Here is a 27,610-nt window from a genome sequence, read left to right as displayed (position 1 = left end):
TTCCACTGAGGCACTTTATCTGTCCTGCATATGGCAAAGCAGACAAGACAGCAATCCACTGTCTATCTCTTGTTTCTGTTCCATTCTGCCATCCAGATATTTACTGCAGTAACTGAATGAGCTGGTACCATCCTACAGGAGGAAACTCCTGTAGGCTTGCCCAAACTGTCTGATCCGACACACTGTGGTGTTCTAGTTAAGAGCAAACAGCCATCCATGCTAAACTATAATATGCTTTAAAATCACATTAATATTCCACTGCTGTTGAATACAAAGAGCTGTCCTTCACTGTCGAAAACATTGTAAATCCTTGTTTGACTCTATAATAAAGACAAAATTACACAAAAATTATCAACTGGTGATGCTACAAAAACAACTATATGTTTAGCCTCCTTTAAAAGCGTTGATGTTCAGAGTGGTGACTTTGAAACCTTTCATTTTTCCACTCTGTTAGCAAAATCTGCACTCCAGAAATATATAAAGAAGACCCTCACATAAAACTAGTCGGCCTCTGCAGTAGAAAGATACAAATACTTTTTGAAAATGGTGCAACGTGACCAGAGAAAGCAGAAAAGGACACTACTCAAAAGGTAGAAAACCTACAACGAACAGAATGCTACATGCCTGATAGATAGACAGTTCAACAGTGAGCTAAAACATGTTTTTGAAAACATTTGAGGAGAGGAATAGGCAACTCAGTATCAGAATCTTGGTTTATGTTTGAGCAACGCTGCTTAGTTTTACTGTTTGATCTCCCTTTTTTTAGCCTCTGTTTTCACTGTGCAGGGAGCAGCATGAGCTCACTTCCTGTTCACAAGCTCTCGCCATTATGGCAAAACGGGGCATTTTATTATGTTTCTGTAAACATTTTAGGTGAGAAAAAGGCAGCACAGTAACATAATGCTGATGAATATTTGATCAGCATTTTTTAAGATTTCAGTCAGAGTTTTAGAGACAGAGAGGGGCAGGTGTGTCACCTGATCGGCTGTATACTATTTGTGTACACGGTGGTGGCAGCAGGGTTGGCAGGCATTATGAAAATGTACAAGTACAACTTGTAGTTTTAGTAAAAGTCCAAAGAGCCAGTGAAACACCACCCAGTTATTTTCTGGGGCGGGGGGGTTACCACAGTTCATCTACTCATACTACCCACATTTTTTTCAAACAAAGCTAATATTAAAACAGCATAGCCACAATTGACTATGGGACGCACCCCAGGACTTGATCAACCCCCCGCAGGACCTTCCTTGGGTGAGCGTGTCTAGTGATAATGGCCGAAACACCTAATCATCCTGGGGTCCACTACTGATGATGTGTCCTAAAATTGAAGATAGTTTAAACATCCTAACAAGCCAGTGTGTCAGAAGAAGCCCTTGTATAATTCTTTTATTCTTATACTCTCACTCCTCTTTGCTCCTTCCCCTTTTCACAAGAATGGGGATAAGGGGAGGCAGAGCGACAGCCCGATCTGGCTGGGGAGGATGTAGTCCAAACCGACATACCTCCCTGGCTCTGATTCCTCTCTTTCTCTCTTTCCTTTCGTGTACAGCCTGTAACTTCTAGTCGTGCAGCTTATCTTGACCTTCCCACTGAGTCTTGGCAGCGTGTTTCAGGTGTGCAGTTAAGGGATAGTAACAGCTAGTCCTACATCACAGATCTGGCTGAAAATGGACAAAGTATGCCTTAAACCGAAAGTAAGAAAAAGCACAACTTGCTGATCGTACTGCCAATTAATTTACTAAATGCAACAGATTACTTATGTTAGACTTACTGCCTTAACACAGAGAGCTCCACCCCTCACAGCCTGCGTACCTTACACCAGCAGCCTCGTGATCTATTTTGCTACAGAATCATGAGTGCTTAGTTGCAGGCGTAGGCCTCCTCCTGCAGAGTACGCCTCTGCTGCTTGCTCATCTGTCTGACTGGATGAGGGAATCACAAACAGTTTTAACGCATTTTCATTTTCTTTCTCTGTGTCACCTCCTGGGGGCCTTGTGTCCCCAATCCGCCCTCCTCAGTCCTGTCTGCTGGTCCTCTGATTCACCCCTGTACGCTGCCACTCACTGGACAACTTTTATAATTCACTAGCCCCGGCCAACTGCCCTCCCTGTCGTCTCTGATGAAAGAAATAATCTGCTGCAATGGCCAACAGACTGAGCACACACACCCTCGTACATATTCTGTTCATGACATCATCTCGGAGCTATTTAGCAGAGGACCATCTCTCTCCCCTTTTCTATTTCACCGTCCCCTTCTCCTCTTCCTCTCTCTTCAGCCCTTCTTTTCTTTTTTCTCCTTTCTCTTCTTTTCACTCACTCACTGTCAGTAGTAACGTTGGACCGCTGTCTAATATATGCTAAGCTGCTGCTGCCATGGTAACCCCGGTGCAGGATTTAGACCCAGTTCAGGACTGGAGGGGGCGGGCGTGTGTGAGGGGCAGGTGGAGGGGCTGGGCAGCTGTAACTGTAATCCCCCAACCTCCAAAAAATATAACATACAGCAGCACACATTTGCAAAAACAGACAGATGTACACAAGTATATAGCCAGTGGCACACGCACACGCACGCACGCACGCACACACACACACACACACACACACACACACACACACACACACACACACACACACACACACACACACACACACACACACACACACACACACACACACACACACACACACACACACACACAGCACTAATCCAGCTGTGGGAATAAACCCACTCGTGCTGCCTTAGCAATAATGTGAGGGAGAGAAGCCATTGGCTACCTGGTGGCATGGGAACAGTTGTGTGTGTAGCTGTGTTTTTCAGTGTGTTTCAGACGAAGCTGCAGGAGTCTGACTGTGAGTGGTGACTAACAGAAATAGTAAGGAAATAACTAAATGAGTCACAGCCTTCATTTCCATCTCTGATTGTACAATGTGTCAAAGGAGATCCCCAGGATGTGCTCGAGATTAGTTATACCTCAGAGAGTGTAACAAATGTAATGTAGAGAAGAGACATCTCAGCAGCCCCTGATAGCTGCTGTGGGAGCTGGCCGTGCACGGGGAAACATGGCGAGAAGCCCCTACCATCAAAGAATAATGACTGTTTGTTGTGTGTGCATTTACTGCCTGCACATGTCACAGCAACGTTTATGCTAAAACATCACTGTGAAGCGTGCATGTGTTTTAGTCCAAATGGGTTTTTGTGAATGTACGTGCTTGAGGGTGTGTGTGTGTGTGTGTGTGTGTGTGTGTGTGATGACAGTGCACGGGCATGTACAGCTGTAGCAATGACGTAACGAGCTGAAAGCTGATACATTTGGCCCCTCGGTGGAGACAGCGGTTCTTGGAGTTGACTGGCTCCGTCAGTGAGGGCGATCTGAATGAGGGGTTTCCAGTGGTGACGGTTAGTGATGGCTGTCGCCCAGTTGCTATGGGCTGACGGGGTGTGGGTGGGGGTTAAATAGGGGGTGGGGTGGTGACTGTGCAAACTCACCCTATCGGCTCAGCTATAGCACTCAGGCACGTCTACCGATGCCTCCCCCTCCTCCCCTGCATGCGCATACCCTGGTGTCATTTCTCCTTGAGGCATAGAGGAAGCCAAGTAACACCCCCCTTCTATCATCAACACACACTCCGGCACATGCACACGCACATGCACACTCTACACTGGCACTGCTACACACATAAAGCAGATTCTTCAACTGTCAAAACCTGAGTGTTTGCCTCACATACAGTTAGAGTACTGATAGAGGAAGACACACACACACACACACAAACACACACACACACAAAGCATATAAGAACATAGGCTCACACACACATATATATTCATACACATGTACACTCACATTCATACTCTCACCATGCCCCCTACTCTGACTATAAACAAACTAGCATGCTCACCAAACCACAACCCGAGGTGTGGTCCTCCACAAACACACACTCTGCTTTCTCTCTCACTCTGACTGAAAATGGGCCAGTCCGTTCCTGATGGTGTGTGTCCGCCTCATCCCGTGCTCTTACCTGTCCAAGATGTCATGGCTGGACGTGGCTGTGGCTCCCAGCAGTCCTAGTGCTGCACTCCCCACCGCTGCGGCAGCCCCGCTGCCTGCCTCCATGATACTGACTCACTGCAATGAGCAGCCTGCCAGAGAAGCAGAGAGGGAGGGGAGGAGGGAGGGAGGGGAGGAGGAAGATGTGAAGAGGTAGATCAGGAGGGAGAAATAGGAATGAGATTAAAGAAATCACATGTAGAGGCAAGAGGGAGAATGACGGGAGGAAAAAGTGGGGAATTATGAGAGAGGAGACAGGACTGTGAAACAGTGAAGTGAAAAGGGAGAGGAGAAAATGAACGGAGAGATTGACATGGGAGCAGGATGAGAGAGAACAGGGAGAGAAATAATCGTTAATTGTGTGTGTAGTCTGTAGATCAAATAAGTCATGCTGATGGAGCTTTGCAAAGCAGGGTTTCACTTTGGTGTTAACACATGGAGATTCTGGCACACACACTCTAGTGTGAATTAACAGTCAAACACCAACACTGGCTCCTCTGAAGTCCTGTGGTGACTGCACTCTCTGACATCTCTTTCAACCCAAAATATCAACGGTCAGATCAATACTTTCCAGCCAATCAGTGTTTCATTTCAAAGGCATTTTCTTCCATCTTATCCACAACAGTACTGTGTGCAATTGACTGACTTACTAACATGTGTCATAAAAAATAGACAAGTCCAGTGCTGTTTTTTTGTAAGTGAATCAGGAGTCCAGACAGACAGATACTTCCTTATACACTGGGTGTAATTTACATGTCACAGCAGCAGAACACACGTGAACCACGTGGTACAAACAATAGCGTAAAATGAAATGTCAAACACAAGTATGTCCTTTTAAGCACATATATACAACTGCAGTAAGGTATGCAAAATGACTGTGATTAAAAAGATATATCAGTATAAGTATGTGATTGTCAGTCCAGTTAGTGACTCCAGTAAGCCTCAGGCCTCCCAGTCCATGTCCTATGTCCACACTGCAACAAAGCGTGTTGAGTGTAACTGGTTGATGGTCACCAGCAGGAATAATCTCCTAAACCGCTTGGTGAAACATTTTAGGGATATAGGTCTCTGATGCGCCTCTCTTCTCAACCTGCAGATTGGGGACAGGGTGGGAGACTTTCAGGATGCTAACCTACTGGACAGCATCCTCGCCTCCATCACCTCCTCCAGAGAGCCCAGCTAAACTTCTCCTATCACTCAGTACGTTTCCAAACACAGTTAAGTGGAGCTACGGTTACAGCTCCATTAGGCCAATTAATTGGACTACTGTCCTTGTTCCAGTATACAAGCATCGGGGGAGAATCCATTTATTGATGGAACTACGTCCCACTCCGCCACAGTAGGTGGAGATATGTTCCCTTCCAGCTAGTTGCTATTGGAAGGGAACATATCTATTTGGTATGTGACCTATTATGTCACATACCAAACAAGTTAGCAAGCGGCAAATGGGTTGCATGTCCAACGGTGACAACATGGATACCTTTTTGGTGCTGTACATTTTGTACGTACTCTACCCTTTACTTGGTGCCTTTGTCTTATTTTGTTTCGTAACCTTTTCCTTAGAAAAAAGTTTCTTAAAACATATAGGAAAGCTGTATAGGAAGGAAAATTGACTTGACTTGACTTTTGTTTTTCCTGGCTTTCTTCTATGAATTTACGCTGTTAGACTACTGGGTAAAAGCCTGGCGTGGGGACTATGAAGCATGGGCAGAACACTTTGGCCAGTTCAGGTCCAGTTGAGGTGCATACAGGAAAGAGTAAATCAACCCAAAGTGCATTAACTAGGTGTCGAAGTCCAGCTTCAGGAAATTTGACTAACATGTTCACATGTGTTTTAAAAGTCCAGTTTTAGTCAGACTAACACAATAATTTGACTTTTTCTTACATCATGTGAACATACAGATTAATCTGGTCTTTTCTACTTGTCCTCAGGCTGCAGCTCCAGCTCACGGCAGCATTGCGGGCAGCACTGGCCACCACAGACTGGTAGAATGTGTGGAACATCCTGTTGAAGCTTCTAAAGGAAACAGAGCTGGCTCTGGTCTTTCTGGTAGGGGTCTTGTCTTCTCGAAGCCCAAAGTGTCACTCACTTGTGAAAACCTAGAACAACGAAAGTTTGGAATTTTTGCTTTTTGCTTTTAAAAAATAAATTATCAAAATAGGAGTTCCCCAGGAATAAGTCCTAAAACCCAAAAATCTGTTAGCATTTCAACACTCCTGGCCCCTTGTCTCAAATTCAATAGTTTTGTTGAATGTGCTTTTGCCTTAGATGCCTAAAATAAGGTCTGTGGTTAACACAGGCTGAAGAGACAGCCATGTTGTGGTTGCACCGCCAAGCCAAAGAGCCGTAGAGTAGTTTGTCTATAGCTTAATGTTAGCTTTTAATTTTTGTTCACTATACAAAATGTGTAAATATCATAAAAGTTTGTTTCCAATCCAATAGAAAAATCTCACAGGCCTTTACTACAGAAAAATGTCATCCCCAGGGCACTCTATTGTTGCTTTTCATTAGTGATTCCATCATCTGTATGAAGATAAACGTATTGTTTCAGCAATTAAGAAGGGTGGCTCTTTTTTTGGCCTCAAGATTTTGCTTCGGAGTTAGTGCTCTTGACTATCAATCTTCTCTTTGGTACAGAGAGCTGTAGCCATGCAGGCAACGACACAGAGCAAGAGAGACTTAGCACTGTGAGGTTGTAAGATAACATTATCTCCTTTCTTTTGCTTAGAAGTGGTGAATTCACAGCTCACAGCAACTTAGTACAACACAGTCTCTGGATTTTGTTTGCTATCTAATGTTGGCAAAAAATGTTTGCGCATTTGCGTTCCATCACTAGTACATTTAGCTTGTTTAATATTTAATATGAACGTCACTGTCACAGTGAGCGTCCAGCTGAATCCCGTTCAAACTTTAAAACTTAATATGGAAAAAAGCTCAATCATCGAATATTTGTACTGTACTGCCCAATTCGATTCCACTGACATAAATCTCAGTCAGGTACTCAGCAACTTAGAACCACGTTTTCTCCTAGAGTCTGGTATAAATCTGTTAATACATGAGGAGGAGGCCACATCACTTTTTGTGGATTCATCATCATTCTTTGTACACACACTACTTTCCACACAGTCCATACGTTGCTAACTGTTGTTTAAGACTGTGATTAAGGTTAGTTTGGGACTATCAACAGTGCTCATCTCCTACCCACTGAGTCGTCAGTGGACCCATAATCACAGCTGAGAACGCGCTCTTGGGTATTATACTAGTGCTATAATATGAGCCACCACATGACATCCTCCTAAACAAATCCAAATGTGACGTTGTCAGCAGACAAAAATAGATGACAGCAGGAATGACCCAATAAAACAAGGGGAGAGAAAGGTCCACACAGCCTGTTTTTCTGTGGCAGTCAATGGTTATGCGCTGTAATCCCAGGAGGATGACGCCAGGAGGAGAGAGATGGAAGGAAAGTGGGAGGAGGCGCAGGAGGAGAAAGCGTGGGAGGAGAGGATCCTTACAGGCCACACTGAAGCAGCTGGTTCTACATCTGACAAAGGCTTGCTGGGCACACGTAATCCCCAGAGCTCACTGTGCTGCGCTATTTAGACAAAAACGTCTTTATATCCTGTCTATAATAATAGGAAAAGACATACATACACAAGAGAGACCATAAATAAAATATATCCAGTCTAAAATAAAGACTCATTTCCTTTTACTGTGACAGGAAATCCTCTAAAATGCTGATGTTCATTTCACATCTTTAAAGGGATACTTCCCTAAAATTTTCAACCAGCTTTGTATCAAAACATTGTGGGCGGTGGGTGTGGAGATGAACTGCAAACTAAAGTGCTTTCCATTTAACTAGTGCCTAGATATGCATCCCCCCTGGCAAAGCCCTGACATAATTTACGTCATTTAGCAGTGTTTAGCTGGCTTTCAGGCTGCTGATCAATCTAAAAACTGTACTTCCACATGTTTATGTTGCCAACCCTGCCGTCACCAAACATGCACAAAGAGTATGCAGCCGATCAACAAATACACCCGCCTCTCTCAAACTCATATCAAAATCCAAAAAAAGGGTAAAACTAGGCAGTGCTAATCAAATATTAATCAAGATTATGTTCCTGCACTGCCTATTTTTTGCCTAAAATGTTTTTAGAAATGTATTTTAATGCCCAATCTCTCCATAATGGCAAGAATTTCTGCCCAGGAAATGGGTGCCATACTGCTTAGTGCACAGTAGAAATGGAGGCTGAAAAAGTGGTGATCAAAAGATAAAACTAAGCAGCGCTGATCAAATAAACATTCTGAAACGGAGTTGCATATATATTGCCTAAAATGTTTTCAGACGCATGTTTTAGGTTATCGTTGAACTGTAACAAGATCTGGCCACCCGCTATTGAATAGACAAGGTCGCATTACATCATCGAATGGATGCATTCTGGTAGTTGTACGTTTTCTATCTTTTGAGCAAAGGCCAATGCCACAGTCCTTTTTCTCTGGTTATGTAGCACCAATTTTAAAAGTATTTGCATCTCTCTACAGCAGAGACGGCCTGGCTTTATAAGGAATCTCTTCATATAAGTGAAATACTTCTTCAAGAAACGCTTTTCATTCAAAATGATCTTTGTTCTAAAAGTAACGAGGCAACAGTATGAATCATGAATGAATGAGCCTTGCTCTGGACCAATCAGAAAGCAGTGTGCCACCTTGTTTTGACCTATGATCGGAAATGGAATGAGAACATCCTGACGACCTGGCTGCCTGAGAGTCCAGGTGGAAAAACTGTCAACTTCTGTGGCTCTATATGTGTTTATCCACGTCATCTATTTAAACTAGAACTGTGCTGACCAGACAGCTGCAGTGATGGTGATATCGACTGCTATGGATGAACCAGATGAGCTGTGTGACATGAGCATGAAGGCAGGCTGAGCTGTGGACACAGGATGTTAAAATTCATCTCATGTCCTGAGCTACTGTAAACTCCTGCTCTTAAATCAGCTGCAAACAGCTCCCAAGTCACATAGGAAGGACATGAGCTCAATTCATCTGTTGTTAAGTGAGTGTTATTGTGTGGTACACCTGCATGCATATGCTGTGGGCGTGAAAACACACATTTCTTTTGCTACTGTGTGTAGAGGAAATGGAGTGAGTGCATTAGTTGAAAGAGGACGTGAGTTTGTGTATGCCAGGCAGGCAGGGCAAAGCAGACCGAGCTTCCCACAAATACCTGATGCAGCAGAAAAGCTATAAAATGGCCGACCTTGAGCGAGGACAGAGCCTGAGCTCCGAGGAGATATGAGATTAAAAAGCAAGACTGAATAGTCTCTACTCAGGAAACCTCCTTCATTCTCACCAGGATGGCAGCTTTACTGATGGCAAAGTTCTAATTACAATCCAGGAGCGTGTCTTACCACAGGTTGGAGTCAGGAAACGTTAAACTTGTCCTACTTAACAGTGTATCACGCAGCCATTAGGAGTTTACAACAGCCAACAGCTAAGCTTTATGCAGCTTAACACCTTTTGCTTTTAGGGTGGCAGTGGCTCAGTTTGTGGAGACTTGGATCAGGAACAGGAGGGTCATCGGTTCAAGTCCCCAGTATATACCAAACATAAAGTGTGGACTGGCAGCTGGAAAGGTTCTGCCACAGTACCCTTGAGCAAAGCACCTTAACCCCAAACTGCTCTAGGAGCACCAAACTATGTCTGCACCTGCACTAAGACCCCTCTGGCATGCATGTGTGTGGTCTGTGTAAAGGAGGAATATGTGAGGAGATACATTTGCACCCTTTAAAACATGACATAATTAGCATGACATTGGGAAAAGGCAATAAGGAACTTAAATTAGTAGCCTAATCCCAGACTACTAATTTTGTGCAAAATGTGTAACATTTCTCACTAAATTGCTCATTGCCCAGAGTTCAAATGTTTAAATACTTGTGAGGGTGTCTGACGAAAGTGATGTCGATGTAGGTTTCAAAGGGTTAACAGCCTTTGGTGAATTTATCTTGTGACGATTTACATCAGTCATCAGTTGCAGGCCCTCAGTTGACTGAGATTGCTTAAAGCTGAGCAAACATTTTTTTCTGTGGAGTGTGATTCTCTACTCTTTGCTACTCTTTGGTACAGGGAGATACTGACGTGTAGGCAGTGGCACAGAAAAGGAGAGGAGAGACCTTCTGCTTTAAAGTAGTACATTTCCAGCTCACAGTAACTTAATAGGATACGGTCTCTGATTTTTATTTGAAATCTAGTGTCGGCAAAAAATGTTGCACATTATCTACCTGTTGTTAGCGCAGTTAGCCTGTTAACTATGTTGTGTGGATACAGCTGTCGCACTGCCGCTGAATATACCGCTGAACCATTTTAAAATTTAAAACTTTGTAAGGAAAAAAAAACAAATTGTATAATATTCATATTAAAATAGCCAAATCTGATTTGACTTGCATAATTCTAAGTCGGGTACAGCCTATAATGGCTATATTAGAAGTGTTACTTGTAACAATATTTTAAAAAACAAATGTCTTTTTTCCACAACGCAAAACAAGGCTAAAACTAATGAAAGGTAAAAATAAAAGACAAAGGATGAATAAACTGAATTATTATCATTATCAATTATTGTTGCAAAGTTGTTTTCAATGACCAGTAGGCATCTGTGGAATCACACATTGTATCCTCCACCACTAATCTCCTCTTCAGAAGTTGTTTTAGCTGCTAGCTAAGTTAGCTAACATAACCTGTAGAGACCCCACAATACAATATTATCACAATGCTTAAGTTAAAATACAACACTATTGTGATTTTATGCTTGTTGCAATATGCTGATTGCGATAACATGTATTGCGAAACATTGCAATGTATAACGTTCGGAACTCCAAATTAAGGAGCAACTTTGTCAAAATATGCTCTTCTCTGATAAATTAAAGTTTTAGTTTGTTCATCTCACTTTTATTGTAGCAAAACACGGTACACTGAAAAAGCACTTGCATTTGCAAAATTAATAATTTATATAATAAAATTTCAAGATTTGACATCCATATATCAATACAATATTGCTATCCAAAATAGCAGGATACTATGCTGTATCAGTATTAACCCCCACCCCTAATAACCATTGAAAAAAGAGATTTCTAGACTTAATTCATCTACAGCGACGTAAAAACTTGACATGAAGCGGCAACAAAACAGCTGAGACAAATTATGATAACATGCAGGCAGCATACCGACATTTATAAACAGGTAAGGTGATGATAAAGCAACTTTATTAAAAGCCACACGGCAAGTGGGCTTTACTTTAAAGTTTCATTTGCTAGATGAGTGAGACCAACGGTAAAGGGGCAGTTTCCACTCACACAGCAGGGTTCATAATGACTAGATGAGGAGAGTCAGTGTGTTGTATGGTTGCAGAGCAGAGCCACATGGACACTGTGTGAATGAACCTTACAGTGTGGTATAAACAAGTAAACAGAGGCTTTTCCACTAACCTCACAGCAGATGAGAACGACACATATAACCATGGTAACTATGCACATCAAGGATGGCGACAGCTGTAGCCTCAAAAGGCTCAGTGGACATTACAAGATGCACAAAGACACAAGGACTAAATGTTTTTGGGGTTGTTGTTTTTTTTTAAATTAAAGGACTAATACTTGACTACAGCTAATATACATTTTCATCAAAAGACTAAAACTGAATATCATTATTGCATTTCTTTATCGCGTTTTGCTGCTTTTACTGTGTTTTCTCTCCCAGCAGATCCCGATACATAAAATCCACACTGAAAGGCAAAGTTCACTCTCAAGACCTCTTCCGGTTTACAACTGCTGTTACTATTCAAGAGAAAATCCAGACATAAATGATATAACAAGGCCTTGTGTATGCAATGGATTTAATTAATTCTCTAATGACTGAGGCTAGAGTAGTTTGAGATTGAGACATGTCACCAAACAACAGATGGTGTGTGATAAGGGTTAGTGACCCTGCTTAATTCCTGCTGTCATTACCAGCAGTCTAATTGTAGGCAGATTCTGAATGTTCAGCCTTCTATTGCTAGTGGTCAAATTATAGCCATTAGTGATCAGCCAGTGACATGAAAATGATAAAGTTGTGATTCACAAATTATCTGCTGTTCTTTTACTTATCTGATTTAGAGCAGTAATACAGGACAACATAGAACAAATACAATGTGTTGTGGGTTTTTTTATTGTCATCCTTGCCAATTTAGGGATTTCCCTGCCACAGTACTCCACTCAGGGGTTTAATTATCAAAAGTAATGAGCAAAAAATGGGATGTCCAGGTCACCCATTTTTGCACCTTTTCCGAGTCATTTAATATCGAGTATCTGCCAATACAGTCCTAATACAATACTTCTGTTTTCTCAAATCAGTGAAGTACAGTTAATTTCTGCCATTGAGCTTTTATTTTGAAGTAATATTTCTGTTTTGTCTTGCAATATTTTTATTTCATTGTGTTCCAAATTAACATGTGGTCTATGTTTTGCACAACAAAACTGAATATGTGGTTATTTTTCTTATGTGTGGACCCTGAACTTATGACAAAGGAGAAATCTGCCTCCGTGGCTTTAATGGTTGGGAACCACTGTCCTATGTGATACAGCTATACACTTTAAGAAGGCCTCTTTAAAGTAAAAAAAAAAAAAAAAATCCGATGTATTTGACAATATGAATACATGAATGGGTCTGCAATGCATTAGCCCATTACTATTTATTTAATCTACAAAACAATGTTAAAATAACAAATCTCTCTTTAGTCTTTTCACTTAGTCACTGTCTCAAGGTACTGTCTCTGTCCCTTTAAGATAGTGTTGTTCGGGAAGAGCTGGACGAAGTGGCTGGGGAGAGGGAAGTCTGGGCTTCCCTGCTTAGGCTGCTGCCCCCACGACCTGACTCCGGATAAGCGGAAGAAAATGGATGGCTGGATGGCTGGATTCTTCAGCGTTTGTTGCAGCCTGTTATTTGAATGAACTGTGCCCTGTTGATTGTTTATTTTTGTCATCCTCACATCTTTTGGGCAGATTACGCTTTATTAATAATTAATTAGCCATGTTTGATTTTCATTTGCCGGTTTATTATTGCACTTACAGTACTGTGGCAAATGTGTTCATAGTAACTTCTGCACCGCTGTCCATCTCTCCTCCAAACAGGGCGGAGAAACAACATGAGCAAAAGATGAAAGCAAAAGGCGAGACTTTCACACTGACTTGAAATTGGATGAGTGCTCATGATACTATAAATTGAAAGTCAAGTCAATGGGTGACATCATGGTAGCTACATTCATTACTTGTACAATGTATGATTTTGCTGCTGGTTGGACTTAGCCCCTGCTCTTCCACCAGGGAGCTCAGCAAAATGGAGGAGAGGCAGGCAGTGGAGAGTTATGAGTTGACGAAGGCTGCACTCCATACTGCTGTGCATGAAAGTAAAAACACCTGTGTGAAAGTTGACATAAAACAAAGGATCGGAGGGTCAATATAGCCTATCCCAATCAGTCAAAAAATGCCTTAATAGGCTGCAATACCAAGCTCTGAGATCAGATCGGGAATTCTTTACAAATAACCAATACGTCAGTTCTCTAAGCCATTAGCAAAGCAGTGCATCCACTTCATTCAGCAAGGTCTGGTGGCATGCCAGGCCTAATCTTACAATACACCTGCCTCCGTACCCCTGTACCTACTGTACCTCTACTGCTCACTATATATTTAGGCAGTCATTCAGTTTTGTTCAGTTTCAGTTGCTGCAATTAGCTAATACTGGGTAAAACTACTGTTACTCAATCAATCTGATAAACAAAGAGCACTGGTGTTCCATCTTATGTAAGACCATTAAGTTGATGAAGTCAAGCGACTAAGAGTGTACAGCCAGGCTACAGGCACAGCAGCGTTTTGAGGTGAACGCTAACATAATCTTAGTGCAGTGTGTTAGCATGCCAGAATTAGCTTATTAGCATTAAACAGCCCTGAAGGGAATATGAATTTCTGTACGGGGCTGTATGTTAACGTTTTCGCACACAGCACTGGTGCTATATAAGTTGAAAGTTTTGTAGCTCAGATCACAAACTTTTAGCACGAGTATCAAGCAAGTCCACTGCAGTTTAATAATACAATTCAAAAGGTGGTGCTACAGGGGTAATTTATTTATCACACTGACTGATTTCTATGTTGTACGTGCAACATATATGTGGCTCTGAACAGCCCTGCAGGGAAGACATTTGTCTCAAAACCTCAAATGTCAACCTGTCTTTAGTGGTGTTAGAGGACAAGTCAGGCTATAACCAAAGTCAGTGGGCTTCATCCTCAGAGGACCAAGAATGTCTGTACAAGATTTGATCGCTTTCCATTCAATAATTTTACTACACAGGAATTATGTCACGTATGATATATAATGTTCTCCATATAATCCAGTCCTACTATGAAGTACAGATTTTTCCACCTACCCCTGAAAGATAACCACAGCCCATCCAGTTTAGCCCCTGCCCATCAATTGAAACCACCACCTATTCAAACATATTGATATGCAAATTGCTGAAATATCAAGAGGGCGTTTAATCACCACAGAGCTTCTCCACTACAAACTTAATTTACCACCTGAAAGCTCGACAACCTGAGCAGCATGCATCTGTGGCTGGGCTCTGGGAATGCATGCAAGTTTGAGTGTTTCTTTTTTTCATGGCTCCCTCTTTGTCCATCACATTTACACACAGTGCACTAGCATAAAACAGTTGCTTTTGTGTCACATCTGGCAGTCTTACTTGTGCCTGCCAAAAATGATTTCTGATGCATTTTATTAATTGGAATGCCCACATCTGATTGTAGGAATACATTTATAATCAGCCTGGCAAATACTTTGAACATTTCCTATATGAATGCTTGATTGTATTAGTAATTACTTTTTATGTAATACCTTGAAATGCTGATGTTTGCTGGTTCTTATAGTAAGAGTCCCATTCACTTTTCCTATAGATTTTAGCTGCTTTTACTATGTCTACACTGCCACCTCGCCTTTCTGTATAAAATGCATGATCGTGGAATGGGGTGACAGAGAGGTCTCACTTTAAAGCTGCCTCCGTAGGTAGTAACAGTGCTGAAATGATGTTTGTATAAACACAACAGGAGGTAGGATGGGATCATGGGCAGGATGGATGTGACATGTTGACGATGTATGAAGGCTGTAACACACCAAATATATATTAAATATATTAAGTGTACATGGGAGCATAATCTAGTGTGCGTACTTGAATTTTTCTTTGGCAAAAAAATTGCACATATACACACCAAACTACCAGCCAACAAGTATATGTTTTGCACCTGCGTGAGAGGAAATAACCATCCACATCAGCAGATGGCAGTTGTCTGTAATAGTCATTCAAAACGGAAAACTGGAGGACCGTCTAGACACTAGTTAGCCTGTTAGCATATTAACAACGCAATCTCATGATGAAAGAACAAAAGCGAGAAAGTTGGGTAACTTGAGGCTTCGTTTAATCCATCTATACAGTGCGAACTGTACGCACTGTGTTTGCACTGACGTTTATTTCTGTTGCACAGCGCGCTTAGTTGTGAAGTGAGGCGAGGACTGCAACGTAATGGAGGAGGACAGAGGGTTGCAAGGGCGGGGTCTCCCATCCACTGCCACATATTGATTTCCAAATATTGGAGCTGTGCAGACTTTCTCCCTCCCTCCTTCTCCTTCTGTCGCATACACATAACTTTTTCCTACACAGATGGCTCAGGTGTATTAACAGCTGCTAAAGTACATATGGTGACCCATTTTTGCATTCTTATTCTAATTTTGTGAGATAACGATGCCTTCAATTGAGAACAATCTCCCCTCACTCTTCCCCTCCTGTCTGTTGTCTCACATTTTGCAGAGAGAGATGCTCTCTTGATGTCTCCTATTTAATCTTGCTCTACTTTTGCTGTTGTTTTGTATAAACTTTCAAGTGCAGCTGACAGTTGCAATGTCTTTTCGTGCATGTTGCTTTGGACTGGATGATAATTAAAAAGCTTCCTGTCCACACAGCTCACCTACAGCTCTGACAAAAGAATCGCAGGTGAAAAAAATCCTAAATGCTGCATGTGGTTTTCAGAGGACTTTATAAATCCTTCTGCTAATGAAGAAAGCAGAAAAAGCTTCTGGGAGACAGAAAAGTGAAACACAAGAGAAGCAGAGAGGAGAGGCAGCCAGTGTGCATTAAAGTGGACAATTAAGGCGACACTTTGCAAGATGAATGTAGGCACACTGTTAAAGTGGTTCTAAAAGCTGATTCTTGAGTCTCACGCTCATGTAATCTAATACATTTTATTGGGTTCTAAAATGTAAGATGTAAATGTAAACGTAGATCAGAGTATCACTAAAAATCAGTTCAGAGGAGGATTCAGATAAAGTGCTACCAGATTTATATTTTCTGCAGCAGACATGCTGCCACTTGTCTCAGGGCTGCATCATTCACATCATCAGACCAATCAGCTGAACTACTGTACTGTAATAAAAATGAGGAAATCTTTCCTGAATTAGCGTGTAGCATCCTTTAGTAATGACTGGCCAACAGCCCCCAACAAGTTACATGTTGTTTTGATCACGTCAAGCTCCTTCCTCCATAGTTTTGTTCAATAAATCATTTGGAGAAACATATTTGGATTGAATTATCTTGCTAAGCAGAATCAGCCTTGGTGCCTGTTCTGAGATCCCCTGTGCTCACTCTTAAATTGTAACTACCATCTGTCAGATCCTGACATTTACACTGACACCCAGTGTTTTTGTTAAATGAGGCTGAAACTCCACTCAACATCAGACTAAAAAACATGGAATATCTGTCTGTGTGTGTTTTTGTGTTACCTTTGTATATCTCCAGAAATATTCATCCAATCTACTTCACACCTAGCAGGCATGTTGCTGGGGACCTAAAGACATGAGTGCAGCATCAGATTTGGAGCAATCTGGACACACAACATGTTCATTATTAGATAACTTTAACAAAACAATGTTTGGTTGTAACAAACATTACAACCAAACTCCACTTCACCTCCCTGGAGTCAACTGCTCTGCAGAGTCCAGCAAGTCATCCACAGTGAGCTGGCTGCAGTTCACCTTTGCTAAGAATACTTATCTTACAACCAAACTCAGCTTCACTTTCATAGAGTCAATGAACATGAGTGCAGAGCCTCCAGGAACAGCGCCACTCTGCCACTGTAACTAGTATTTAAGGTTGCCATACTCACTTACAACACTAATAATATCACCACTAGAAAAATAGCTCCACTAATTAAAGCCGTGCTCTACTTTATGTCTGGGGTGGTTATGTCTAAGAAAGTCACTACTTAGCATATTTGGAAATGAAAAACCTCAAACTAAGTGTATTTTGCTGGTAATTCTGACCATGAGTATGGGCAACTTGTGTGTGGAGTAGGCACAGTGATTTGGGGCTCCCAGGTGAATACCATCTTGCTTTAACTGTCACCCTTTCTCTAACTTGGAATGTTGGTATCGGCAGTGGTGTAAGAAGTAGGGTTGACAAAAAATAAAATCGACACTCAGATACTAATGGATACTAAAAATTCATATTGGATACGATACTCATTCTTCAGTGCTGCAGACAGGTAGGCTCACAGGCCCTCCCCTCACTAGCAGATGAATATGTTAACTGCCGTCCACAACACCATCAGCTAAGATGTGTCACCAGCTGATGCCAGGTCTCTATGAGAAATTTTGAGAGGTTAGTAAAGCTCCAATTTCAAAATCATTGACATATTAACATTTATCATAAACATTAACCAGACCAGTAGCACACATTAACATTAGCCATTTAATTATAAGCCATTTGCCGACAGCTACATTAGCTGTCCGTTATGCTATCACTAGGCTAGCAGCTGATGGTTAATAATAAAAAGACAAACGTTTATGTGTGAACTCTGCAGCCAACGTTATCAGTTCTGCCTGTCCGTAACGTTAACTGTTAGTTAATTTAACAAGTTAACACAATACTTGTGTATGAAAAGTGTTATGTTTTTCTTAAAGTCCCAGACTGAAGCTGAGAAAAGTTGACCTGCAACTAGACAGAAACACTCACAGCTTACCCTACAGACTCTGTTTGATCAGCAACCAAAATATGTTGCCAAGTCGCCAAAAGCACAGAAAAGGTACAGGGCTGAAGCGGAGTACATATGCATGTCATTGTTGCCGGATTGTTGCTGTTTTGGGGGTTTTTTTGCACAACCTCAGAAAACCTAAAAATATTGTTGTAATTGATATCTTACAGTAAGCTTGCTGTTTTGTTTTGTTTTGTTTTTTGCATGACCTGAGGTAACTTAAAAATATTGTTGTCATTTTTGGTATTGTTTGTTTTGTTTTTATCTTCATTAAAAATATATTTCATACATCTTATTTTTTTGTCATTTATCCCCTGTGGTATCAAAAATGGTAACAGAGTATCAGGTATCGGTATCGGTATTGAGTAAGAAATTCTAATATCATGACAACACTGGTAGGAAGTACTAAAAAACTTTTTCTTATGTGGACCTGTTTGGGACCATTGATGTATTTAAGAAAATCTAGACACAGCGCTGGAGGCACTTCACTAGCTTGAATGGTGGTCTAAAAAAAAATGTTATCTTGTGGCTCTTTTAGACTTAACAGATGTTATTCAACTGAATGGCTTAAATATAGATAGTGGAATGAGTCTTTTTGCAGGAGTTTTGACACTCACAAAAAATTATTTATTGATTTACAGACCTCTCTTTCCAGATGTACGTCATTGGGAAAAAAGTCCTTCTGGGCCAGAGGGCATCACATGACCGACGTGGACAGTGTAATTCCACTTTTGGTCACTAGGTAAAATTTGCATCAGAGCCTGCCACCCTTCCTGGGAGCTTGTTTGGGACCCCTTTAGTTTGGGGCCTAAAGTGGTTGCCTACCTTGCCTAATGGTTAAATCTGCCCTTGGCATTTTTTATCCTGTTAGCCAGAGTGTATTTCACCAGTGATTCTGACCCTGAGCTGCTGCAACTTGGCATGTGATGCATCTATGTGATGGCAGGTGTATTGCAACAACCTTGAAAACAACCAACAACAATGTGAAGGCTGCACTATGGGGAGAAATGTCTGTATTTACCAGGGTCCTCATTTAAAGATTTGAAAAGGTAGACGTTTAATAGCCTGCAAATAGCTGATGAATGTACTTCTCCATGCTGCGGTTAGTCTTTATTCTCTATTCAAGCTGAGGAGTGAGTAGCAGGGCTGCCTGCTGATTAGAGAGAGACTGTCTGAAAGGTCACTCAGCACAACTCAAAGGTTACAGGTTCGATCCTTGAGAGGGCCATCTGTTCTGTTACAGTGTCCTAAAGAAAACATATCAAGCAGAGCTTATTTCTGTCATATAAAACAGTTAACTTACTTAAACACTTCACGACCTAAACAGAGTATTAGGGCTGTATCTGAATCTGAATTTTTCAAGTCCACTGAGTCGCCAGTTTACTTTCATGTTTTACCTCTAACTTTCATGTATTTATGCCTTTGCCCATCAGCTGTATGTAAAAACATCTTCAGAGAACGTCTCTGCTGCCTGGCTTCTCAAAGCGGTCAGCTGGGGAGTCACACTGGATTGCAGCAGAGGAGGTTCCATCAGTATCTGGTTTACAAGTAGTTTAGCCCGACTTTACTGACAGTCAGCAGCAGAGGTGTATCTACGGTAGTGAAAAAAAAGAGAAAAAAAATTGAGGAAATTCCCTCAATGTCTTTTTCAGATACAGTGTTCACAAGAATGAGACAGACAAGGTCACAGTGACCTTGACCTTTGACCATCAAAATCTAATCAGTTCATTGTTGAGTCAAGAGACCTAACTTAAGAAATTCTGTCAAGGTGTGGCATATTGCCTTCACGAGAATGTTACAAACATACAGACTAATGGACAACCCAAAACTACAATGCCTCCTGCTACGGCTATCACTGATGCAGAGGAATATTCTGAACAATCTGAAAAAAGTCTCTCAAAGTCTACACTTCAGCCCAAACGCAAGGTGCTTTTACACAGATACGGTGCTATAGGGCTGCAACGAAGTCCCCCCTTTATGCCACCCCTGCACTTTTATGCAGAACCAAACCACGGCGAGATCATGCTGCTCCAGTGTGTGATTATACACTGCATCACAGCATCCCGCAATCAAAAGAGCTGACAGGCGAGACGTTAACACACGAGCATCCACCTATAGCGTGACATATAATATACGCATCTGCAGCACTTTCAAAACAATAACAAAGCATAACAGTCACAATCATGTACTGTCACTGTTGTATGGCAGCTGATCTCATCCCCTGCTCAAAGGGTAACATTGGGTTGTTTTGTTAATGTGCTAACTGGCTAACTAGTGTCACAGCGGTCTTCCAGTTTCTCTTCTTTAATGGCTACTGCAGACGACCACCGTCTGCTGGTATGGAGGGTTATTTTCTTTGATGCAGGCTCAGAACATATATGCTGGTTGGCTGACGTTTTGGTGTGTTCATGTGCAACTTTTTGGCCGAGACACACCGATGTGAGGTGATGCAGAAGGGGCTTTCGTCGCCACTAGTTCTCAGATGTCGGCTTGGTGTGTCACAGCCTGTATTAACTATGTGCATAGAACCAGGTGAAAAAAAAGGCTGTCACTTGTGAAGTTGTTAATAAAAACTTATTTCTTGAGTCGCTGTTAAAACAATGGACTCCCTCTGTACAGTGCCTCACTTTGTGTTTGGTTTGAAAGCCCTGTTAGGCAGAGAAGCCTGTTTAATACACTGGCATGTGGTTGGGTCTCAGGAGATGAAGCAAAGGATTTGATGAGCTAGACTACATTTGGGTTAGCATCAGGAAAGCTGATCTCACGGGCAGCAGAATATGCGAGGCTGCCAGCAAAACACAGAGCAAACCCACGCTACCATGAACATGTCAGTGCTGGAGGATGGTATGGAGCTGGAATCCATTTGACTATTATTTTTGGCTTTGACTATTAATACATTTTGCATAGTTCAATGAGAAAGAAATGCAGAAAACAACCTTAGAATATTTTCTCCCTAACTAAACTGATGCAATTTCTTAAAAAAAAAAAACATGGGAAAAAAGGCAATGAGCAACTTGGCCAGAAATGTCCCACAAATAGCAAGAAATTGGTAGATTGGTTTAGATAGTTAGTCTTTTAAAAAGCTAGGGGAAAAAATCAAGAGGACTATGTATTCATAAATACCACAATTATATATTTTTAATTATTTTACAGAAATATAATTTTTTTTTTTAAATCTGGTCATTTCCCTATTTTTAACGTTCTATTTTTTGTTGTTTTTGTTTTGGTTTGTGTTTTTTTTTTTGCAAATTTTCGAGTGATTTTCTTCTACTTTTTTACTAATTTCTGGGTAATTTCTTCTTAAGCTGCTCATCGCCTTCTTCCTCTGTTTTTTAAGGATATCAAGCCAATTTGCAGGTTTTTAAGGGTTAACTGTCATTAGCAGATGAAAAGCTATTTTTTTCTACCTGACTTGGCTGGCTGGCCTCATCTGAGTGATGTAAGATCACTGTAAGACAGACAGATACCAAAGTGTGAATCATTGCCTGGGATGAGTTCATTCAAATATAATTAGTGTGCAGTAGAAATTAGTTATCCCTTAACACGCCCACAGAGGTATGCAGTGGGAGCCTGAAAACAGGCCATATCCTTTTTACTTAAGTTTTGATTGATCGTCTCTGCCTGAGAGAATACAAGACTGGCAGAAGACAATCCAAAGAAAATGAAGAGGTGAGTCACTTGACCTTTACTGAATGTATCAGAGTAAAGAAATGACTGACCTCGAAGCTGATTTGGAAGCTCTGTGTAATGGTCCTGATAATAAACCGGCTAAAATCTGATAAGGTACCAACTCACAACGGCTCTCTATGGAGCGACCACAGATGATAATGCAATTGAGGGCAAAATGTGGATGGAAATTACCAATATGAAAAATGAGCAGACTGGAGATGCAAACATGACAGCGGATGCATTTACATTCATTCTGATGATGCAACTTCAATATTCTGGTAATGGTGGCTATTTGTTGTGGTAACATCTTCATCTTCAGCCAAGCTTAACTCAACTGACAGAGCAGGGTTATTTTTCAGTCTTTAAACTGCTCTTGCCACAACACTGCTTCATCTGGTTGCTTCCACTGTTTCAATTCTTCACACGCACACGAAGTCACACAATAAATTGGATACAAAATGGCATGTTTGACAAAAGAGCAATGAAAAAAAGAAAGTGGACTTTTGAGGCAACAGAAATACCTTTGTCATGGTAAAACAAATACTGCAGATCACACAAAATAAATTACATTGGTCTGTGAATCCATCAGCTGCTATATTTATATTAACATTACCTTTCAGCCACATATTCATCTACACCTTAACCTGAGCACCAATTAAACATGTTCAATAGCTGCTCATTAATAGTCTCATTCCGAAGTCGTAAAAAAACTGCCACTTTTGCAGTGATTTTGGCACAAGATCAAAAGGCACCTTTCATGGCGATATGATATGCCACTGAGACCCATTTACAACAACAGAAAGACATGCCAGCAGAAACCCAGACCAAGACGTTCGCAGTGCTAGGATACGGCGCCAGACTACTGGACAGTACCTGACACAGCAGCATGATACACAGACAGGCGGCGTCAGTTAAGAACACGGCCCGAAGAACCTGTTGCGTCTACCTGTTGGTAGAGAATAGATCCAACAAACCCCTTTTGATGAAGGAGTCCGGTGTTGGCTTCCAGTCTGAATGTGATGTCTTTATCTACACCTGCCCATTGCCATTTTAGGCCTAAACCTAACCATGTGCTTTTGTTGACCTTCTGGTGTAGGTGCCATACCGTTTTGTTGCCTAAACATCACCAAGTGCTTCTGTAGAGTAATCCCACCATGTGATTTTGTTGACATCCTGGCATTGGTTGGGGCATTCCAGAACGCCAACAGCAGATGCAGAAGGATACCTAGGGTGGAATATACAGACGCAGAAGTCCCCTGACAAAGCAGCGATATGTGACGACTTGGGATGAGAACGTGTTGGTAGACTCAGGTTACTGAGGATGCATACTACTGCAAACTATGGGAATGGCTTCAGTGAGATGTTACCTTCATTAAGGTATTCACTGATCAGGTTTGTATGTTTGTGCCAGAGAACTGAGAGTAATACGTGACAATGACTGTAAGAAAACAGCAACATCACTCAACCTCTTCAAAATGCAAATAGTTAGCTATCTAAGGTGTGACAAACAAAGAGCAACGCTGCATGTAAAATATGCTGACAGTCTGTGTTTACCAGCTGACACAAGTGCACGGACCAGCAGAGGGCTGTGTTTACTGGAAACTGTGGGGAACAGTGTCATCATGCAGCTTAAAGCATGGGAAAATGTTGTTAAAGGGTTCGGCTTGAGCAAAATGTTTCTGAATACGTAATGAAGCATTTTTAAATGAAACTTTTCTCTGCAATAGATGTAGAGATCCATCAATATGCATATCTGCACTGCTGTAGTTGTTTTCATTCTGCCACATGGTGAATGAAAGCCACTGACAGAACCAGACTGTCCATTAGTGGAGCTGAGAGGATTTTCTCTGTGCTGTTCCACTTTTGGGACACTCTGGGCCAATCCTCTTGAGAAATGATTTAAATGCATTTTTCCACACAGATACAGTGAATCCATCCCTGTTTGACCATCAGGTGTCCAGTCAAGGAAGTATAATGGGAAATATTACTGGCTCACATGAACCCTTCTAGCAACTAAAGTTAAATGTAGGCATACTGTGGTATAAACATACTGTGTACATTTGTTTATCCATGGTATTGATAAGTGCAAATGTGGGGATAATCTCATCTTTATTTGTTTTTATTTTCAAAGGGAGACTTTTGTTACACACTTCCATTTTAAAAAATTATGTCTAGTTTCAATTAAAGTAATAAAATGTTAGTTCAACCAAATGAAAAACCCTCTGCTTAAAGGTAAATGTAACTGATCATAAGAAGTCTGTAATCCCATGAAACTGTGATATTTTCTGAGACAGTTATCATACCATAAAAATCTCATACTGTTGAAATCCAAGTTAAATCTAAACAGTTACTACAACATAGAGTTCATTCAGTTCACACATATACCACATATCAAATTAAAACATCTATAAAAACAGTCTAGCACCCATCAATGTCACTATTAGTGTGCTTAGCGTTTTTGTATATTGCCCAGAAGTAGATTTTTTCTTGCTTTGTACATTATTTGTGCATTCTTTAATTCCATCTGATCCATGAAAAATAAACTCGTAAAAAAAACAAGTTATTAGTATGTTCCCAAATTGTATGTAAGTTTTATCAAAAGCAGCTCTATGAAGCTTACATAGCAGACCATCAAACAATTGAAGAGGAAATAGGAAAACTTCCCAGAAATCACCACCTGCAAAGTCTACAAATCACAATCTCCATGCTAACAATTACTGAGCTCTCTACAATGGCAGGTAATAGCTGTAAGTCTAATCAAGTGGAATAGTAAAAAACAACAGAGTTGCTTTTGTATCTGCAGTTTGAATTATTCAGACAGACTTATCATCCTACATCCACTTGACTGCTTTACTGGAAATTATTATTTTAATTGCAGTGTTGACTTGGCAGCAGCTGTACATTCTAATCACTTGGCACTCGAGAAACAAGCAGATAAGTCAGAGAGAGAACTTCATTGAGGCTGGGGCTTCATTTTTGCTCTCTCTGCGGCCTCTGCAGTGCATCTGTGAGCCAGCCTGCCATGAAGTCATTCTTCCTGTGTGAGAAGTGTTTTGCTGAGGCATGCCACCACCATCAAGTAGAGAGAGGAGGGACGAGAGGGCGTCACCCTGCCCCCCAGCGCGGCATGCTGACTCACTGTGACAAACACTAATAAATAAGTGATTTATCCGGCATCCTTGGACATAAATCTCCTGGAAAGCTGGGTTGAAAATGCTGGCGTGTTCAGCTGAAACTAATCCTCTGTCCAAGTGTGGCATCTCTCCTGTCAATTATCTTTGACAGCATTTGCAACAAAAGAGAGACATGCTAGCACAAACCCATGGCTCGCTGATTGGATGCTTCCCTGCATGTCTTGTCTTCATTACGTTCACTCCTGCTCTGATTAATGAAGCGAGGACGGCGTGCCAGTGCTGCTCTCTGTCAGCAAAAGTGCATCCCCAAACAGGCTTTCACACCACAAACGAGAAAACCCAGAGTTTGTGCCAGGTGCCTGCTTTAGTCTATTAATCTTAGACGGTTCATTTGTATAGATTTACTAATGATGTGAGCAATAAACATCATAAAAGGTAGCTCAATCAATCCATGACAGGCTGGATTCTACAGTGAGGACACATACACTTGTCATGTCAAATGAGTCATGTCCAAATAAAATCCTAATGCAATTTAAGACAAGTCAGCCAGTGACCGTATCCGTTTGCCCAATCACTAATCTGACTGCATCTGACTTAAGACTTCCCACTGCACAAAAAAAACCTAACACCTGCTAACATCTGGCTTTTTAAAGCAATGGGAATGTGTACAATCGGCATTCATACCCGCATCAAATGACTCTGCAATAGTATTTATCACCTCTGGCTCCGATCAGCATTGATGGGAGCCCAACACCCAGGTAAACATGCTAATTTCCTTCCTTCACCGGTGAGATGCAGTGGCGGGTCATCACTAATTACCATCCATCTCCACCTAAGCAGTGCTCAAACATCGATCAAAATTAGTCTACACTGAGTTTGAAAGATGGACTGAATAAGTAAGAGATGTAAAAAGACAAGTAACCACCACTGAGTTTTCACAGACCTCTGTCCATGCTGCTGTCCACTGTTTACCTTAGAAACCAGTACAGTTTCTGTCCAAGCCTAACCCAAGCCAGACCCATGGCAGAAGTTTTGGGCCCAACCCAATTAAAGACCTGAATTTGAACTGTAAAAAGAAGTCCATAGTATATTACATTTTATATATTACAAAATAAATATTTTTGTTGAATTAAAACATATATTTCAAGCTACGGGCTGGTGTGTTTCCTCGCACCACTTCTCATTCTCCTCTTCCTTCTGTTAGTTTGTCATCTCGTGCATGACAGGTTGGGCAAAGCAGACTGCATCTAATACGCACAGCGATGGTGATGCAGCGCATAGATGTTGATCACCACTTCTCACTGCAAGCAATTAACTTCTCTTCCACTCCTGGGGAAGGAGAAGTAGAAACTGCCAACCAATTCACCTTGCAGCCCCCCTTTCTCTGTCTCTTGTTTTCCGTCCCTCTCTCTCCTGTGCTCTCTCTCTTACTCCCCAAATTCTCCACGTTTCATCACTTTCACTCTCTCTACACCCTCTTTATCTCGCTTTCCCTCTTAATTTAGTCCATTAAACCTCTTGCCAAGTGCCATTTAAGCATGAGACAATTCACATCAATTTCAAACAAATACTAAACAAATAGATGTTTATTTGGCAATAACCCAAGCCGATTCAAGCCTGAGGCCATAGTGAAAAATTACAGCCCGGTACAGCATGGCCCAAACCCAGCAGGTCGGGCTGGGCCCAAACCCTGCTAATATTGGTGGGAAAGGGGTATTAGATTTCCAGGAACATAAAAATCAGGGTCAGTACTATTCTAGTCCAGAGGGGGGTAGTAGTGCACCTGAAGCTGTTTAGTAGACAACAAAAACAACCTGAAGAGTTGTTGTGCACTTAATTATAAACACTCGCAACCATCTATCCATAAACACAAAGACATGAGGACTGGACTACGAGTGAAACCGCCGCACTGTCTTCCCAGGCTCTCTCTCATGCCGCTCACTCGCCTGCAGAATAGCTTTCTACCTGACGCTTTCTCTGCGACAGGGAGACAGATGGTTCATTTTAGTGTAGCCTAATTCCAAAGTCACCACAGCTGCCATTATCACAAGGTACAGAGACAGACCCTACAAGTGGCCATTTCCATAAATCGTTTAAGGCTTGTCGACATTTCAGGTGCATGTTTCAGTCATCTGTCTCATGTGCGTTTGATGGTGCAAATGGCTTCTGTTTTGATCTGTCTAACAGCTCACATTTGTATGGAACCTTTTCTGTTTTACCCCTGGACCTTTATAGATCACGTGTTGAGCTCTAACTGCTGCCAAAACATTCAAATACACTCAGCTGCTGATCCTAAACACATCCTGTGCAGACACAGAGCACTGAAGCTGCTGCTGCTCTGCTAACACTGACACTACGCAATTTCAAAACTTTTCCATGACTTTTTAGGGACCCTTTTTTTCTTGCTCCACTTGCACAAGCATTTTTCTAAACATATAAGATTATAAAAATAATTCCAGCATCCTACCTGATGTGTTCAAGGACTGTCACAAATTTTAAAATTTCTGTTTTGACATTTTCTTACCATAATAAATTTAGACATTTCAATGACCTTTTTAATGAAAAAACACCAAAAATTTAAAAGAAAAACATTTTAAAAAGTAAAAAGAAAAAGGTAAAAAAAAAACAACAAATGAATAAAGATAAAAAAAGAAGAAAAAAT

General features: G+C 41.3%; 1 protein-coding gene across 4 annotated transcripts in view; it reads right to left on the bottom strand.

Moving 5' to 3' along the window:
- The window catches only part of arhgap32b (Rho GTPase activating protein 32b), a 162,630-nt gene that overhangs the window by 112,542 nt on the left and 22,478 nt on the right, over positions 1 to 27,610 (bottom strand). For 3 of the 4 annotated variants that reach the window (XM_042498778.2, XM_088088925.1, XM_042498779.2), the window contains exon 2: positions 4,014 to 4,302. In XM_042498778.2, coding sequence (XP_042354712.2) covers positions 4,014 to 4,108 — 95 coding nt within the window. In that variant the 5' untranslated portion in view covers positions 4,109 to 4,302. The remainder of the gene's footprint in view (positions 1 to 4,013; positions 4,303 to 27,610) is intronic. The other variant, XM_088088924.1, reaches the window with a different exon arrangement.

Source organism: Plectropomus leopardus, chromosome 15 (assembly GCF_026936395.1).
Source record: "Plectropomus leopardus strain MGB_pleo_1.0 chromosome 15, ASM2693639v1, whole genome shotgun sequence".
In the NCBI taxonomy this organism is placed as follows: Eukaryota; Metazoa; Chordata; class Actinopteri; order Perciformes; family Serranidae; genus Plectropomus; species Plectropomus leopardus.
This window is presented reverse-complemented; position numbering and strand designations above follow the sequence as displayed.